The sequence below is a fragment of the Pelmatolapia mariae genome, linkage group LG13, assembly GCF_036321145.2.
Source record: "Pelmatolapia mariae isolate MD_Pm_ZW linkage group LG13, Pm_UMD_F_2, whole genome shotgun sequence".
Lineage (NCBI taxonomy): Eukaryota > Metazoa > Chordata > Actinopteri > Cichliformes > Cichlidae > Pelmatolapia > Pelmatolapia mariae.
In genome coordinates, this window is record NC_086238.1 from 5,147,238 (window position 1) to 5,164,887 (window position 17,650).

The following is a 17,650-nucleotide window of genomic DNA, read 5'->3' on the forward strand; positions in this document are numbered from 1 at the left end:
AAAAGAAGAGCTGATGGCCACGAGTCCATCCTATGATCACTGACCAGCCTGCAAACAAAAACACAGATAGTTTCTGTAAAAATGATAGATTTGATCTCACAGCCTCTTTCATGTGCTATATAAATATATATGCATCTCATTTTTTATAGTTTATAGCTTTCTTTGTAAGTATTTTTGGTATTTTCCATATAATTTCCGCATTAAACACCTTTTTCACTTATAATGCATTAATGTTGCTTTAAGGATGTTATGTTATTTGTATTTCTCTGTTCGCACACTCTCTAAGTTTGATGTTTGCTGCAGAACTGCATACCAGAAGAAGACCAAAGTCAGCTGTCCAACAACCTTCTCTGGTTTAACTGCCTCTGTATAACAAATAGGTGCTCAAATACATAAAATTTCCAAATTTGAAAGCCGTTTTTATTTTTCCAGTTGAGTTTTTCGGTCCTTAACATTATCAGTTCTTCTTTTTAGTTTTGCGTTTGTGTTGATGTTGTTATTGTTGTTGTGTTGCATTATTATCCTCTTCTCTCCTCCTGTTTTTGCCTTAATGAAAAAGACAAATCTGAATATCAGTGGGATTTATTTAAAACAAAAATAAAAGTCTCAGTCTAATGAGGATAATTTTTGTGAGCCCTGCCAGGAAGATAAGCCCCTCTGTTAGATAAACACAGAAAACCTGTAATTCACTCGCTGCTTGCAAGTTAGTTTTTCTGTTTACCTTTCCAGCTTTCAGAAGAATACGAGGGAAATCTTTCATTTCAGTGTGCAGGCCAAAGGCAGAAAGATGCTTCTGTTGCCATATGATCGACATATCAGAGCAGGACGTACACTTCCAAATTTAAGCTGGTTTACATTCCTCTCTTTAACACGCATGTGTCTTGTGCACGCCATTTGCATGTGCATGATTGTTTTGTGCGTTATTTTGTGGCTTACTTACAAATGCTCTCCCTCTCTGGTAGCAGCAGAAGCAGCAGTTGTCTCTGCTTTGCTCGGCTCCTAATTAGCCAGAATTAAGAAGTATTTCTCGGCCCATTGAAGAGTCTATTTCCTTTGAAACCAGAGCATAATAAACCTTAAGTAATTACCCCAACTCATGACTATTAACTCGCAAACCGCCAGCTTCCCTTGACAACATCCTCCTCAGTGTTGTGTGGTTAAAAGGCCATTGCAGCTACCCAGCTATTTACATCCCATCTGGCAGCCTGCGAGGGACAGACAGGCTATACTCATTCCTAAAGACAAAAAGAAGAAGAAGAAGAAGCGTAAAATGAACTCTTTCACTCTTTCTCGACTTAGCCACCAAACTTGTGTTTTCTTCCCTCCAAATAAGTTACAAAAGGGCTTCGTCTCCTTTTCTCTTTCTGTCTTTCTTTACTTTTTTAATCCACACACTCATTTGCATACGGCGAGGCCGAGGAGGGGGTCTGAATGTATAATCTTCTACATTTAGAAGCCTGTAATCCCGACGCCTCTCTGTGATGTGATTTTCTCCTCTCGGTCCCCCATGAACAATTAACTTGTAATCTCCACAAACATACGTGCATTCTGTCGCTGCAGAGATGAGACGGAGAAACACCCAAGGGACCCGGCGGACAAACTGCTCTGCGCTCCCCAAGGCGGATCACTTTCTAGCTGCTACAGGGACCAATTCAGCTGGGCTCCATTAGGCTGCAGCTCAGTGCCTTATTTCCCTCTCGTTTCTCCCTTTTCCTAACATTTGCGCGAATCCTAAATAAATGATGCATTCGTGTTATTGTGCAGACATGTATGCCCCGAGAAGAAGGTGACATGGCTTCAAAACTTTGGTTAATTTTAGAACAGTTCTAAAACATGAATTTGAACAACCAGCAAAATGTTTAATGTCCTGCTGCGTAATTTCAGCAGTTATTCTAGGATCATTTAAAGGAGAAAAATATCAGATGCTAATTTTCACTTATTTATATGTAGTTTTCCTTAGAAATCTTTACTATAAAATAGCAAATGTTCATTTATCTATAAATCTCTGCGTTTTGTTGATTTCAATGTAGTCTGTTTTAAATAAGCAGACAAATCCGGGGTCTTAAAAAAAGAACAAATAATGATGAGAAGTGTAAAAGAAAAAACGCGCTGAGGTGTTTTTGTCTGAGGCCTTGAAATGTTTATAATCATTGCGCAATAATTATTATTTAAAACAAGATTTGTTTTTTTTAATGTGCAATGATTACATATATGTGGGCAAAATAAAATATTTAAAGAAGCACCGCTTCGTATTTATCTTAAGATTCTCTCTGAAACTACTAAAATTAATTAAAGAAATAAAAAAGTAAAACTGACTTAAACTTCCGGGGGTTTAATTCTTATATGATAGAAAAAAATGTCGTTTCGATGATTTAGGCTTTCAAGTGAGTATTTGAAATAAACAGAGGAATAAATTGGGTATGATTCATAATTCCAGTTTTATTGAAATTTCATCCAGTGACGCTGGGCGATAATAAATATTTCATCAGTCATCAACAATGTACAAAAATAAAGACACTGGGTCTCTGGGCATAACAAATTCATTTCAGCAAAAACAATCATGCTGTGATAATTACACCATCATGCAAAAAAAAGAAGTTAAAATCAAAATAGAAATCAATAGAAATCAGGGCACAAATCGACACACAGTGAGCCACACGATTAAAATAAATCTTAAAAAATTTTAAAACAAATTTCCGTGGTGGCAGAATCGTTTTAGCCAAACACAAACATTTTGTTATTTATTTTTACATAGAACTCAAGTTTAAAATCCTTGGTACAAGGCACAGAGCATTCTTCGTTTTCACAAAATGACGCTTGATATATTTAAAAAATGTTAAAAAAAAAAAAAAAAGAAAAAGAAAGAAGCAAAATTAAAATGTTCATGCTGCCTCCTTCACCTTTCACAATGTCATTTGCAACGAAGACTCAGTTAAACACAGGAGGAGCGCGGTGTGTATTTTCTTTCCTCTTTTTTTTTTTTTACCATCAACTGGCAAAAATCAGTAGTCTTTATATATATAGTCTAAGTCCTTGTTACAAGGAGGAAAAAGGCTTTTCTGTTATACGCCAAACAAGAAAACAGACTAAACAACGACATGCACCAGTGAGGCCAAATTCCCCCTCATGCCCTGAATTATCTATTTACAAACATCATTACATCTCTCAGTCTCTGCTGCTCATCAGACACACGGGCATCATTTCATCCCGTCTTTCCCCTCCCCTGAGAGTCTCGTGAGGCCGGTGGAGGTGATGGGGATGTGTGGAGGAGGCGGAGGCACCTGGCAGATGGTGCAGGGACAAGGCAGCCCAGCCCAGTGTTGGAAACCGGAGCCCAGCTGCAGGGCCGAGGGCGCAGTTGGAGCGCCCTTCATCAGGGAATGGGGTGCTCTGATGGACGTGAGCCCCGGCAGCGCGCTGGACAGAGTGGAGGACGTGGAAGAAGACAGCGCGCTCCCGAGAAGAGGGTGTACCTGGTGAGCGGCAGCGGCTGCTGCAGCGGCGGCAGCGGCGGGACCTCCGGAGTGTCCGCCGGCGCCGTGCGCCACCGTCCCGCAGTGGAAGGCTGAGTGCTGCCCTCCGTATATCTCCCCTACCAGCCGCTTCATCTCGTCCAGGGAGCTGGTGAGCATCAGGATGTAGTTCCTGGCCAGAAGCAGCGTGGCGATCTTGGACAACTTCCGCACTGAGGGCCCGTGCGCGTAGGGCATCACCTCGCGTAGGCCGTCCATGGCCAGGTTGAGGTCGTGCATGCGCTTCCTCTCCCGGCCGTTAATCTTGAGACGGAGCTGGTACATTTCCTCCTCGGTGACTTGCTTCTTCAGTTTATACTTGTTGCTGCTGCTGCTGCTGCTGCTACTACTGCTGCTGCTTCCCACCGACGCGGACTTTGCTTCTCCTGAGCGCAGGTGCTCGCCCCCGGTCATCTTCTGGCGCTGCTGCTCGCCGCTCTGCGTGGAGGAGGACACGGAGGAGCCAATGTGGTGATGATGGTGATGGTGATGCGGGTGGTGGTCACGGAGAAACATGCCGTCCATGTCCGGGGATGAGGCTCTGCTGCTTGGGCTGGAGTCTGAATTCATTTTATGAGTTTGCTTCCGAGGTTGTTGGGTAGGAGGTCGCTGCTGGCTTCCTCCCTCTCTCTCTCTCTCTCACTCTCACTTTCACTCTCTCCCCTCACTCTCCCCTCTCAGCTTTTACTCCCTGCCTCTCCCTTTCTCTCTTTTTTCCGAAGCCTTTAGTCACTCTGGTCACCTGATGTTGCCTGTATCCCTCCTGTCCCGTGCTTCTGTCCTTATCACATCGGTTCCCACTTTGCGTCAGTGTCTGTCGACTTTCACTCTGCGTGTGTCTCTGTAACTCTGCGGTGAGGGGGACACTGATTGTGGGTATTTATACGCGCGGACAGACAAAAGCGGCTTTCCTATTCATAACGCCTAGTTAGGAGGATGACGTGCCCGTTAGAAAGGGGGCGGTGTGCTTTGACTGTCCCAGTGACCGCGGTGCGCAACCATTCACTGCCATTGTCAGAAAACTGTCGGGGGGCACCGCGCTCCTCTCCTCTCCCCTCCACTTCTCTCGTGGATGGGAAAGTTGCTCTTCCTGGAGAAACCGGTCAGTTTTCTTCCTTAGTGATTTTTACTGCACAAAGCACACGCGGTTTATTATGAGAGCTTCCCATACTTTACGCACACACGCACCGCGATCACATCCCAAGAAACAAGAAATAAATTTTTAAAAGAGAGCCGTTTAAAAATTGTTGTCAAACGCAACTGCAGAGAGCATGCTGCATTTTTGTAAAAGAAGAAAACCTCATCAGCCCCACACACACTCACACACACGCTGTTCACTTTGTATCGGACGGTCAAAATTTAAGCCAAAGTCTCCGAGGTTCCGCCGGTGGCCGCCTGAGGGAATGACCAGGAATGGGAAGGGAAATTGCTTTTCCCATTCAGCGGTTAGTGCTGCCGCAGGGGTGCAGGGCCTCCGCTGGGACGGAGGTAACATGCCGGCTCCGACTCTCGGCACTCTGCTGGCCATATGGCAGCATGCGGATGTCAGAGTTTACAAGGCTGTGCCTCATGGTCCAACTTCTAGCTTCCATGTGCTGAAAGCACATTATTATTATTATTATTATTATTATTATTATTATTATTATTATTATTACTATCTAATATTTATTATCTTAAAATAAATACTACTGAAAAAAAAAATTCAAACATTGAAATCATTTCAGCAATCAATTAAATTTCATTATAGGCTACTTAAAATACAATATGAGCCAAATACAAGCCATGCACACAAACCACGTGTAAAAAAATTTAAACGACAAAATGGGAAGACATGCCAAACCACAAATGTGTCAAAAACAAAAGGGAAGAAAGACTACTAAATCTTAAAAGCAGTCGTAAAAATTCTGTATTGTCAACACGCAGTGAAAACATTCAAAACGTTAGTTTTTATCCACTGAAGCAAAAAGCTGATCTTTCAATGTGCATTAAAATATTGGGCGAATGGTGTAAATTGAGTCAGTATTGTCTATATTGAGCAGCTGAGAGTGCTCTCTCCACTCTGAAGAGTCTACTCCAGATCTGTTTTGTCGAGGTGGAGTGGGGGAACGGGCCACCAACAATAACATGTGGAAGTAACTGAAGCACTCTTCCTCTGACCAACCACCTCAGCATCCCTATCTCTCCATCTGTCTATCCGTGCCTCCATCCATCCATCCGTCTGCACTCTCACCCACCCAGCACTTCAAACCCCCGATAATAAAGTCTGCCTCAAACTCTGCTCCATGCTTCATCCTTCACCAATGAGATCCCCCTGGTAGAACAGTAAAAATGTGTATTCACAGCCTCATTGTTGGCCCAGCAAAAGAGCCCCTCTCATAAAGGTGCTGCCAATGCAAAGAAAAGCGCTGGTCGGCTTTGCTCTCTCTTGGTGGCATTTGATAGTGTAAAGCTTTGAATACCAATTGCTTGAACTGGACATATGTGAATCCCCTGTAAGCCTACTAATCCTGTCCCCAAGTGTTTCTTTGTGTGTGGGGCAGCCTCGCACACCCAAGAGAAAGTGTTCCTAATCCGGCCAATGTGGAGAAATGTGTGAATGAGAGGGGCAGAGCAGGTCTGTTAGCATGTGTGTGTGTGTGTGTCAGATATCAATTTGTGCAGGAACACATGCTTTACAAAGGGTATTTTTTGCTTATGTATTTTAGTGTTTGTGAGTGTGTGTGTCCATCTGAGGCCTCTGATTCAACACCACCAGGACACTGGCCTAAATGAAGGCAGTTATTCACCGTTCCCCACACTACTGTCGCAGCAGGTCGCCCATAATGTGCTCTTTTCACTGCGTAAGCTCCTCGTTTTCCTTTTATTCCTCTGTTCGTATCTTTTTTATCTCTCCCCCTCTCTCCTCCTCTCACACTCTTTCTCACTCTCTGTACTCCTTCTCACAAGATTCTGGTTAGGCTTGCTTCTTCTCTTGAAACCCTCTCACATTTTTTTTCTTCCTCTCTTTGAGAAGTGGCTCTCTGCCCTCTCACATCAGCTCTCTGGGCAGCAAAAGGACACAATCACAGGGACCCAAATTGAGCCAGCGCTATTGCTTTTTTATCTTAGACGTCACCGTTTGTTACTATTTTAAAAGGTGTCTATATTTGCAGTTTTGAACGTTGTACATATACCATTCTGTAATGCATGTGTATTAGGTATCACAGGTTCATGCAATCATGCGTTGGGTCATGAGAAAATTGACTGAGTGTTGCACATGTGTGCATGTAGACAGAGATGCCTTTAAATGACTGAGATATATAGAAACATTTCTGATGTGTCACCAAAGAGCAGGAGGTAGGAGGTCTGCTTAGATTACTGACCCCCACACAGTTAAGTCCATAATAGGTTCATTTACAGTTTTATTATAATGTTTCTACTCGAATAGGGTCTACTAGAAAGCATTTATATGCTTTGATGTATTGTTTTATAGTCACATTATTTTCCTTACAGTATATACTGTATTACTGCAGTACAAATATGTTGTGCTAAAAGTCTGGAAGCATGATGGTTTGGTGGTTACACCTTAAAGAAAGAAGGTCCCAGGTTTGAACCCATCAGCTGGCTGAGGGGCTTTCTATGTGGACTTTGCAAGTGACCTGTTGCTATTTACCTGTTCATCTTGCATCCTGCCTGGTGCACCTGGGATAGGATCCAGTAGAAGACGACAGACAATTAAAAATTCAGAAGATCTTATTTGTTATGATCTCTAAAAGCCCATAGAGTTTGAGTCAGATCCTCCATTTAAATGTAAAAACATCTGAAAAATTAAACATGATCTCCAGTAGCAACCAGTCTCCTCTTCATCTACCTCCTGGGAGGCTCCAGCTACTAGACTACCTCTACTAGTCAGTCCACAGTGAATGGAGGCTTCTCTCTGGTAGTTTGTGGTCAGCGGTGAGTGTCTGTGACACATGAGTGGCTGAGTATCTCTTAGCTTAAAGGACAATGACACACATACCTGAGACAATAAAGAAGGTAAAAGTCAGAGCCAAAGATAATAGCTGATGATACTAGTATAAAAAAGAATGAAATATTATGTGTTGAGTTCTCACAAACTCTAAAATGAAGAACGGGAAAGATCAGCATGAGTTAGACATGTTTTGTCTCCTCATTTTGCCTCTTTGTGTTCTTTCTGCTTTAGTTCACATGGAGTAATCGTCTGTATATCAAACCATGCTTTACTTCAGTAAAGACTGTAAACACTTACCTGGTCTGTGGAGGTGGGCATGTGAGTCTTCACTCTGTGACCTTACACATTTATTTATGTGTTGCAGGAACTCATTAGAAATCTTGTTATGGCTTTAAGAAGATTAGAGCTTCACCTGGACTCTCCTGAAAGCCAAAATATATCATCATAAATAAGATGAAGCAGTTAACATTATTTTTCAAAAATCACCAAAATGTAACATTTACTGCTGAACAATTTTGTTAAAACGAACTGCTTGAGGCTACAAGACACTAACAATTAATTTGATTTAAAATTACTTTAAAACCTTTTTCTTTGCTGGCATATTAACAAAAGTTGGGTTGTGTGTTTTATATTGTAGAATGTTTTTTACTTGTAGAGTTTGTCTTTTGTGCCATCTCTTCTGTATCTGATGCTAACTTTCACTTTAAAGGACTATCAAAGGAGTAAAATGTAACAGTATCTGGCACTGGTTCATGCCACATACTTTAACAAATTAACAAAAAAACAGAAATCTGACAGTAACTTTAAATAAATAAAAATTCAATTATATTATAGTTACTGATGGTTAAAATATAATTGCTCACACAAATCTAAAAATGTATTGCAGTTGTTGCTGAGAGTTATTCTGACTTTATTTATTATGGACCTTCATTAACATCTATATAAAAGTGGGAACAGAAACCTAGAGCCGTTCATTTGTAGCAATCAAGTAACTGTACGCTCACTGTCTACTTCATAAGCTACACCTTGCTAGTACTGTGTTGGACTGCCATAATTCTTTGATGCCATTTGAGCACAGTGAACTCATCATCATGTTCAAGAAACCAGTTTGAGATGATCTGATCTTTATGACATAGCGGGTTTTCCTGCTAGAAGATGCTATCAGAAGATGGGTACACTGTGGTCATAAAGGGACAGACATGATCAACAACAGTACTCAGGTAAGCTGTGGCATTTAAACAATGTTCAGTTGGTGAGGCACAATGTGTGTCAGGAAAATATCCCCACATCATTAAACCAACACTACCAGCCTGAAATTGTTGCCTCAGTTTCTTGCTCTTACAGGGTCACCCAGTATGGTCTTCTGCTGTTGTAGCACATGTGCTTAAAGGTTCAGAAAGATGTGGTTTTAATAATTAGTTATTTCAGCTACTATTCCCTTTATTCACCAAGAAGGCATTTTTGCCCAGAGAATGGCTACTGTGTAGATATTTTCTCTTTTTCTGACCAATTTCTGTAAACCCTAGAGATGGTTGTGTGGAAAACCCCAGTAGATCAGGAGTGTCATGTGATTGGCTTATTAACTGTGGTCTATATTTCTTCCTTCTTCAGGAGGACAAATGTGTTTCTATATGCTAATATAATCTAAAAAAAAGAAACTTGTAAATTCTTGTAAATACTTGAGCTGACAGTGGATAGAGTTTGTTTTTCTTACAGAAACGTTGCCTACACATCATTTTACTGAATACAATCCATGCATGAATAACTGTGGATGTATACTCCTTTCATTTTACCCATCAAAGACACCATCAAACCACAGTTTGAAGTTTCACTAAAAGAGATTTCGCTTAGTTTGAAGTGTTTGAGTGGCAGATGGAAGACAGCAACAGGAGTATTGATATCTCACAGTGATGCCAAGCAAAAACTGTAAAAAAAAGTAGTTCTGAGATTTATTTTTCTAAATGATAGGTCAACATTTGAAAAGTAAAAGATGTACCGCACCTCTCAGATATGTTATGGCAACTTTTAAAAGCTTGATTTTGTCTTCTCAGTTTTCTTTGGGTGAATTGTGGGTAAAAGAATATCAATAAGATTTCTTCATTCCTATTTTGTGAAAAGTAAACAAACCTTCAAATTATAGCAAGCCTTTAATTAAGGAGATGATCAAACGATTAAAATCTCGTTAATTACAGACCTCACAACCATCTCTGCCAACATGAATATTGAGGTCCTAATTAATATTTGTCGGGCTGTTTTGTTCTTGGAAGACACTGGCGTTAATTAGGCAAAAACAAGTCAAATTAACATTTCAGTAATGAAGAAACATACCTTCATGTTCTTATTTCTCTCTGTCTGAACACACTCTGATACAAAATTGGCATCTCAAAGCTTTCTGAGGCATGTTTTTATCAAACAGAAGCAATGAAGTTTTCAGACACATATTTTTCATCCCAATGCACGACTGATCAATGTGTGCAATTCTTGTTTTCCTTATTGAAAACAATTTTGGAAAACAATTTAGTTTTGAATCTTTGCTACATATCAGTGCAAGAAATCTTTTACATCTTTAACAGTTTTTTGTCAAACATCAAGTAAACACCTGTGACCGTTAAATGACAGCATCCTTTTGGTGCATGCTTGGACTCCTTGATGCACTGCTGCGTCTAAGTCAGATGTGTTGTAACACAACTGAGAGATCAGTGTATATACTGTACTGTATGCCTGAGCATTGGCCTAAGGAAAACAGATTTGAGCTGTACATAGCAAAGGTATTAACACCAGCTACATCCTGCATCTTGTGTTAGTAGCGCTACAGCTAGCTCACAGCTAGCTTGCTAATCAGAACCAACAACCCCACAGTGTTGGTGTCTATGCCCACCCAAAAATGTCCCTTTGCCCTCTCTGCTGATATACTCTACAACAGTAAGTCAAATTAAACCATGCCATTTGGTAATGAAGCACCTGATCTGCACGAGGTCAGTAAAGCTAAAGCTAACCCTTCAGTTACTAGTAGCTTAGTGCATTTGAAGTGATGGCACATGAATCTATATATATGAGCTTAGCCCAATGAAAAATTATGCTCGGGGACACGACTCAGTAGATTTGAGGTTGTGATTACTTCATGAACTGCTGTTAGATTGCATTAGATTGAGGTAACTAGCATGACTACCTGGTAGGTGCATGGCGATGACTAGTGATATGGATTAAAGAACTTGAATTTGTTGGATGGCCTGTACAGGTGGTAGGGATGGGTGATGCACCCTTAAACCATAAGATAGTTTAAGAAAATCTGTGATAATGATTTTTATGACTATATAAAAAAAAGTAATGTTTTTTCTTTTTGAGCTACTGTCACTGATGACACATGACCTAACTCAAAGTGTAAATCGATCACCACCAGATGAAAGCAGCAGCAACATTATTGTAAAATAGCAGTGATACAGCATAAGTACAAAAGTAGCCCAGGTAGGTAGAGTTTCCTCTGGAAATTTTAGTAATACTTTATAATACAGCCCAAGAAACAAATGGAATTTTCACCTCTTTTACTTGATATTATGGTGTAATTATATTTACCAACATATACTTGGAGGTACACTAGAACAAGGGGCTTATAATTCCATCATTACAGGATCACATGGGTTTATGCACTGCAATGCTTGCTGGTGCTTATTTTTTCTTCTAGGTAGGAAAGGAAGAACAGTCGTTGTTGCATATATATATATATATATGTGTGTGTGTGTGTGTGTGTATATATATATATATATATATATGTAAGAGGACAATTGTATTAGTAGATATTCATGATGCACACCAATGTAATGCATAATAGAAATGTAAAAAGGCAAGGTTAAGGCACTACATATACTGCCCATGTGCCTAAATGTAAGATTAGGAAAGTTTAACCCAGAAATTACACACCTCTTACAATTACTTACAGTATAACTTGTATAATTTATGTCCCTTTTATGTACTAAATCGTCTTGCAGCTCTTGGTCTCACATGTTAGGCCTTGTCTCGTTGTCTCAGGGAAAGCAAATGCTTTATATCAATATTATCATGGTATGACAGCATTTTCATCACATAAAAAAATATACCAGCATTGTCTTAGATAGTATAATATGTTTTGTCAATAAGCAGTACTGTCTTAAATGTAAATTCATGGTTTTCCACCATGCAACATAGTTTATAACCGCTTTTTAGATGTCTTTCAGGGTGTGTGAGTGCTAACCAGGAGTGAAAGTGACACTATGCATGCTGTTAGTTATACATTTTTGGAATTAATTTGCTTTTTTAATAGCTAATTACGATATTGGATATTGGTGTTGAGTGTTGATATTAATATTTTTGCTCTAAAACTAACTTAACTGCAATTTTAATTTATTTCTTTAACCTTTAAACTCATCCTCTTCAGTATCATCCTCCCTTTGGTCATCAGTCATCCTCCTCATTAGACTCACACTCATACAAGCACACACAGACACACACACACACACAGTTACACACACGGTTACACACACCACCAGCACTTAACCAGCCTCCAGCCCAGCCCACCAGCTTTTGCAACAAGATTCTCCTTTTAACTGTCCCTTTCAGCATGGGACAATTAGACACCTCCCACCGCCTCCTTTCAGGCCGCAGCTCCAGCCTCGCCTCCTCTCCTCCCCATTCTGCTCCCTGTTTCACTTTGTGTCCGCTTCGCCCCCTCGCAATGGGTGCACATGACCAGAAAATGAAGCAGGGGTCTCTGCAAGCGGAGAATGAAAGCGAGTATGTTTGTGTGTGTTTGAGAGAAAGACAGAGAGAAGGAGGGAGATTAACATGTAAGATTTAAGCTGGTGTGATGGGGTGAGGGTGGGTGAGTGGGGTTACACGTAGAGATCAGATCAGGTCTGATATGTGCACATGTTTGCATGCATGCGTGGTTCAGTGATGACTGCCCATCCATCTCAACCCTGACTGTATAACGCTCACCATCCACACTGGGTTATAATGATTCACATTCACAAATACAGTCCCTTCTTTTAAATATATGTATGTGTGACGGCAGACACACTCATACACACTCGATTAGAGGAGTACTGCAGGCTGCAGGGTCTAAGGCCTGGATACTGTTAGAGAGATTATCACATCATTAACTCCTAATGAAAAACCAATTCAGACAGCTCCCCCCCGGCGCTCTGTGTTCGCTAGGTAGCAGGGGCAGTGAAACATAAGCCATCCATGCTTCTTATTCATTGAAGCTCTGGCTCCGCATGCTAATCACACAAACAGTCTAAAAAGGAAGAGAAGATAGAAAAAAGAAATATGAGCTTAACTAATGAGTGTTACTCCCATTAAAATCATTTAGGTACCAGGGTAGTCATAATACTAGAATTTCATATGGATGCTCAGGAAAGTACGCAAAAAAATGTGGTATAAATATCAGTTTATTTACACATTATTACTGTTGTTGCTTTATTTATAGCCATAGGAATTAGCTGCTAAGCTATGGGTTATCGGTGCTTTCGGCAGATCCTGTTAGAGATCGATCCTCATGTTTGATTTGGCAAAATTTAATTCCAGATGTGTTTCCTGATGCAACCATCCATTATCCAGGCTTGAGACCAACACCAGTGGTAGTAATACAGTCACTTGGGATACTTTGAGGCTGGGTTTGAGGCTATCAGCAGGGGTTAAAGTGGAATATCATAGGTGGGAACCACAAATTGGGTGAGCACAGTGGATTTTTCATGTGCAGGCTGTGATCAGCTGACTTATGCTGCTACTCCCATGGTTAGCTGTTTGATCTTCCACCTGCCAAAGTGTCCTCGGGCAAAGTGTCCTCCATCACAATTAATAGGTTAGTATAATGCATGAAATACAGAAAGAAAGTTACAAGTTTTCTTGGTTGGTTTGCTGTCTTGCACAAACTAGTGAGAAATAAAATCCACAGAGACGTCAAGAAAGCTTGTAAACAGTCACATCAAGGACAAATAAATCTTGTTTCAGTGAAATCTCACCAATGCTCTGCAAGGAGCAGTGAGTCCCCGTAAAACGACCTGTATTAGCTTAAGCACAGTGTGGTTAAAGACCCTTGAGGTAGTCATTGTGTGCAAGTTTCACAAAGATTTGACCTATAGTAGCAGCTAAAATTGTTCCTTAAAAGGTCATATAGGCCCCTGCAGCTGTGCTATATTTATTTCTTTTCAACACTAACTAATATTTTGAAACAATAGGTGTCGCCACTTAAGACAATATCACGTCAAATGCGCTGATAAGGAGGAGAAAAAGTCAAAACCAGAGGCCAAGACTTTGTCGAGGGTTTTTTTTTGCAAAGTTTTTAAACAGTTGCAACATCTATCTGTGTGTATTTGTATGTCTTTAAACCTTGAAGGGATACCATTAAAACCGTGGCAAAAACCAGCATAATCGTACACTTGTGTCTTCAGCCCAGTAGCTACATCTGGCCGTGTTTGGTTCCTCAACTCTTCAAAGTAAATGAACACAGATTTTGTGCATTACAGTAAGAGCTATCTGCCTTCTTTTTGAAACCATCGCCCCCCACTGACCACTGAAAAGAATGGCATTTTAAGGCACTTTCACTTTGGTTTCATTGTTCAGACCAGAAAATCTATGTCCATCCTTTATATACAGCCTATGCTTGTGACTCAGTTAATAAATCAGCAGCAGGCAGGCCAGCCTGTTTATCATCTCTTCTTGTCAAAACTGAAACTGGAGTTTGTTCTCTGATTTGCTGATGAAATGAAATTTTCTGCATAGCTTAATGGGTAGAGTTTGAGAAAGAGGAAGTTTATGGCACCAAAATACCAGACGGTGAGGAAACAAAATCATCCGTCCTGTGACTCTTTGCCTCGTGACATCCTGTCCTGTGTACAGCAGTTTTATAGTAATGTGTCTCCTCATGCACTCTTTTTTTTTTGAGCGTTTGAAGGCACGTGTGGCGTGTGTATGTGTGTTTTCCTTGCACACAGCAATAATAAAAAGCACATCAGCACAGGCCACATTTTTCAAGTTTGTTTGACGCATTTAAAATGCTAATAACTAGTTTATTATGTGCTACATCAAATGCAAATGTTCTGTTTTACTGCCACAAAGTTCGGTCGACGTTAGCATTTGCATATCTTATGTCTGTCTCCTTAGCATGCATGGAGGAACTGGATAGCGGGCAGACTCCCAATAAATAACATTAACAGGCACATTAGATAAACAAGCTCCAATGATGCCGCTATTAGGAGATGCAGAGGCATAGTCGGCTTAAATGTAGGTGTTTGACACAGCAGCATATGGTGTGCAAATTCCCCCAAATCAACCTAACGCCAACGTTATCTGGAAATGTCAGGGGGAGCAGACGGATTGAAAAAACATTGCTTTAACGGCAGACGCTTTACGATGTTGAGAAAATGCTGTGGAGGAATTTGCCTCTTTAAGACCAACTGGCGAATGGTGCTCCTCCGTGTGCGTGTATGTTTGTGCAGGGGGGGCGTTGTGTCGTGTCTTTGTGTGTGTGAAAGAGAGGGACAGCCATTAAGATCGTAGTTCAAACTTTAATTGTAAATGCGAAACTTTGTCTGGTTTAATGTTTGGTTCACTTCAAGTCTTAATCACCTCCCGGCTCCATTCAGACACCCACCGAGATGTAAACATTCCATAAAGACGATCATATATTCTCTGACTGTCGAGCCTGTAATTCATTATAAATATGAGATGGAACACAATGACATTTTAACGCGGTTGGTTTTGCAACTTTTTTTTTAAACAATTGCTTTGAGATGTGGCATGCTGACAGATGGGTGCCCCCCCCCCCCCCCCCCCCCCCCCCCTCCAATGACAAGCCAGTTTGAACGAACATGCTTCAAAATGTCACCACCGCAACATAACTGGGAGGTTCAGGTGGGTCAAATGCACACCTAAAGGGCTTAAAACAGCAGGCCTTGACATATTTCTAACAAAAAACAACAACAAAGGCAACTTTGTAATTTTATGGCAATCTTCTTGGTCCAGAAGGTATAGTGTAACATTTCGGGATGTCCGTAAATTTTCAAGTTACACACAAGACGGGGAAAGGGTGGGGCGGATAACCATAAACGGTGGGGAAAGAGAGGCAACATGGGAAAACCACAACAAGACACTCTTCTTTTGTCTGCTCCCTTCAGTCACCAGAGTGGATCATCTGCCTCCAGATGATCCAAAAGCATCCTCTTATGTCACACGACCCTCTGCATGTCCTAGTTCCCTACATCAGTTAATCTTCTCTGAGGTCTTCCTCTTTTCCTACTGCCTGGCAGCTCCATCTTCAACACCCTTTATATTTAGTATATCTATAACCCTCCTCTGCACATGTTCAAACCATCTCAGCCTTGCCTCTCTAACGTTGTCTCCAAAGCACTCATCCTGAGCTGTCCCTCTGATATACTCATTTCTAATCTTTTCCATTCTGGTCACTCCCAATAAAAATCTACGCATCTTCAGCTCTGCCACCTCCACCTCAGCATCCTCAGTGCCACTGTCCCCAATTCATACCTCAGCAGGTTTCACTAGCATCTTGTAAAAGATGTCTTTCACTCTTCCTGCTGTTCTTCTGACACTTTTGTGCACTCTCTGTTTCTTTGGATGGTTGACCCTAGATATTTAAACTTCTTCTTCTTCTGCTTTGGTGTCGTTTCAGTTTATCATGGACCTCTAGACTCGATCACATAAGCCATAAAAACAGTTAGTAAGCCTTTAGTCAATTTGCATCCACATGAGTGGTTTACAATATTTAAATAAAGAATATTTTAATTTCTATGCGCTTGACTTTCACCTTAAGCTTCTATCTGTTAATCAAAGTGAAACTTATCACACTGCAATTGCAATTACAAGATAGTTTAGTTTAAATAAGCAGGGATTGTAACAAATATTATCTTGGCTCAGATTTTTAAACCTTGTTAAAATGTCAGCATAGATTTAACCTGTCTTGTAGTTTATGTAATTATAAATGCATTAACATAGGCTCTCTTTAACCCAACAGTCTCCTCTCTCTTCCCTTCAGACCGCCTTTCCTCTCTTCTAAAGGCCACTTGTGACGAGATGCCAGTGTTCACTTGTTCCTCCATTTGTACTCACTGTACACCCGGGCACTCTGGATGAGTGTCAGCTACATACCACAAACAAATGCTGAAGTGTAGATGCTAATTCTCGCTTTTTGAGACTCCCTCCTTCCTCCTTCCAGCATGCCCAATAATCTCTTCTCCTCTCTCTCTGTCTGCCTCCCTCTCTGCTCCTAATCCGCTCCACAGCCGTGAAAACTCTCCATGAGAGAGAGCTGACCCGTTCTAATGGGTGGAGGCAACCACCCACACACACAGCCGCGGAGGGTCCAGCCAAAACACACACAAAACACACACGTAACACACACACAGAGCCGAAGATTGCCGGCCTTATCGAGACGCAGTGAGCCAAGGAGACACTGCACGATTTAAACCGTTAACAGATGATTTTCAAGTTTGTGGAAACCCTGCCCTGCTCTGTCAAAACAGACGGTTGAAGCTGGTCTGGAGATGAAGTTATTAGATCATTAACCGATTGGTCAGTTCACAGAAAATCTATCACGATGTTTTGCTTGTGTGGTAAAGTAGCAAAGCAAAACTTTTGCTTCCTCCAGCTTCTAAAGTGATATTTTATCTGATTTACATTCATGTAACGTCTCAATTTTAAACATCCAACTAAACAAAACAATTTGAATAAGTCAACTCTGGTATAGTTTTCTGGCAGTTTATAATTAATATTATACTTGATTATAAAATATTGCTAGATTAATCAGTGAAATAAGTGAAATGTTACACTTGTACTGTTTAAACCTCTGTATTGCTTTTGATCTACTGCAGAAATAAAAATAAAGGCTGTGAGCACACCTGTTTGTTTGTTTTTAACCATAACTGCCCATTAGTTACTGATTTATTTCAGGTGAGATTGCAGGTGAATAAGGTAAAGAGATAGCTTGACATTTTATTCACAACTGTATTCCTTCAGTTGAAAATAATGCGGCGTATTAGAGAGCTTCTGAAAGATTGTGCTCAAATAAAGTACTAAAAAAAGATGCAAAGAACACTGCGGTGATTAGAGTATTTGAAACTGCTTGAACACTCTCTGATTATGAAACTTTCTGAATCCGAGTATGAAATTTAATTATTTCTTTATTTATCTATTT

At 40.7% G+C, this 17,650-nt stretch overlaps 1 protein-coding gene across 1 annotated transcript; it reads right to left on the minus strand.

Annotated features, from left to right (window-relative positions):
• Window positions 1-3,197: 3,197 nt before the first annotated feature.
• On the minus strand, window positions 3,198-4,082 carry olig3 (oligodendrocyte transcription factor 3). The gene has a single exon (XM_063492060.1). The coding sequence runs from the start codon at window positions 4,080-4,082 to the stop codon at window positions 3,198-3,200; it is 885 nt and encodes a 294-aa protein (XP_063348130.1).
• Window positions 4,083-17,650: the final 13,568 nt, after the last annotated feature.

Bases quoted from the DNA above. Each gene is read 5' to 3' on its own strand.
- olig3 (XM_063492060.1), bottom strand. From the start codon at position 4,082: ATGAATTCAGACTCCAGCCCAAGCAGCAGAGCCTCATCCCCGGACATG.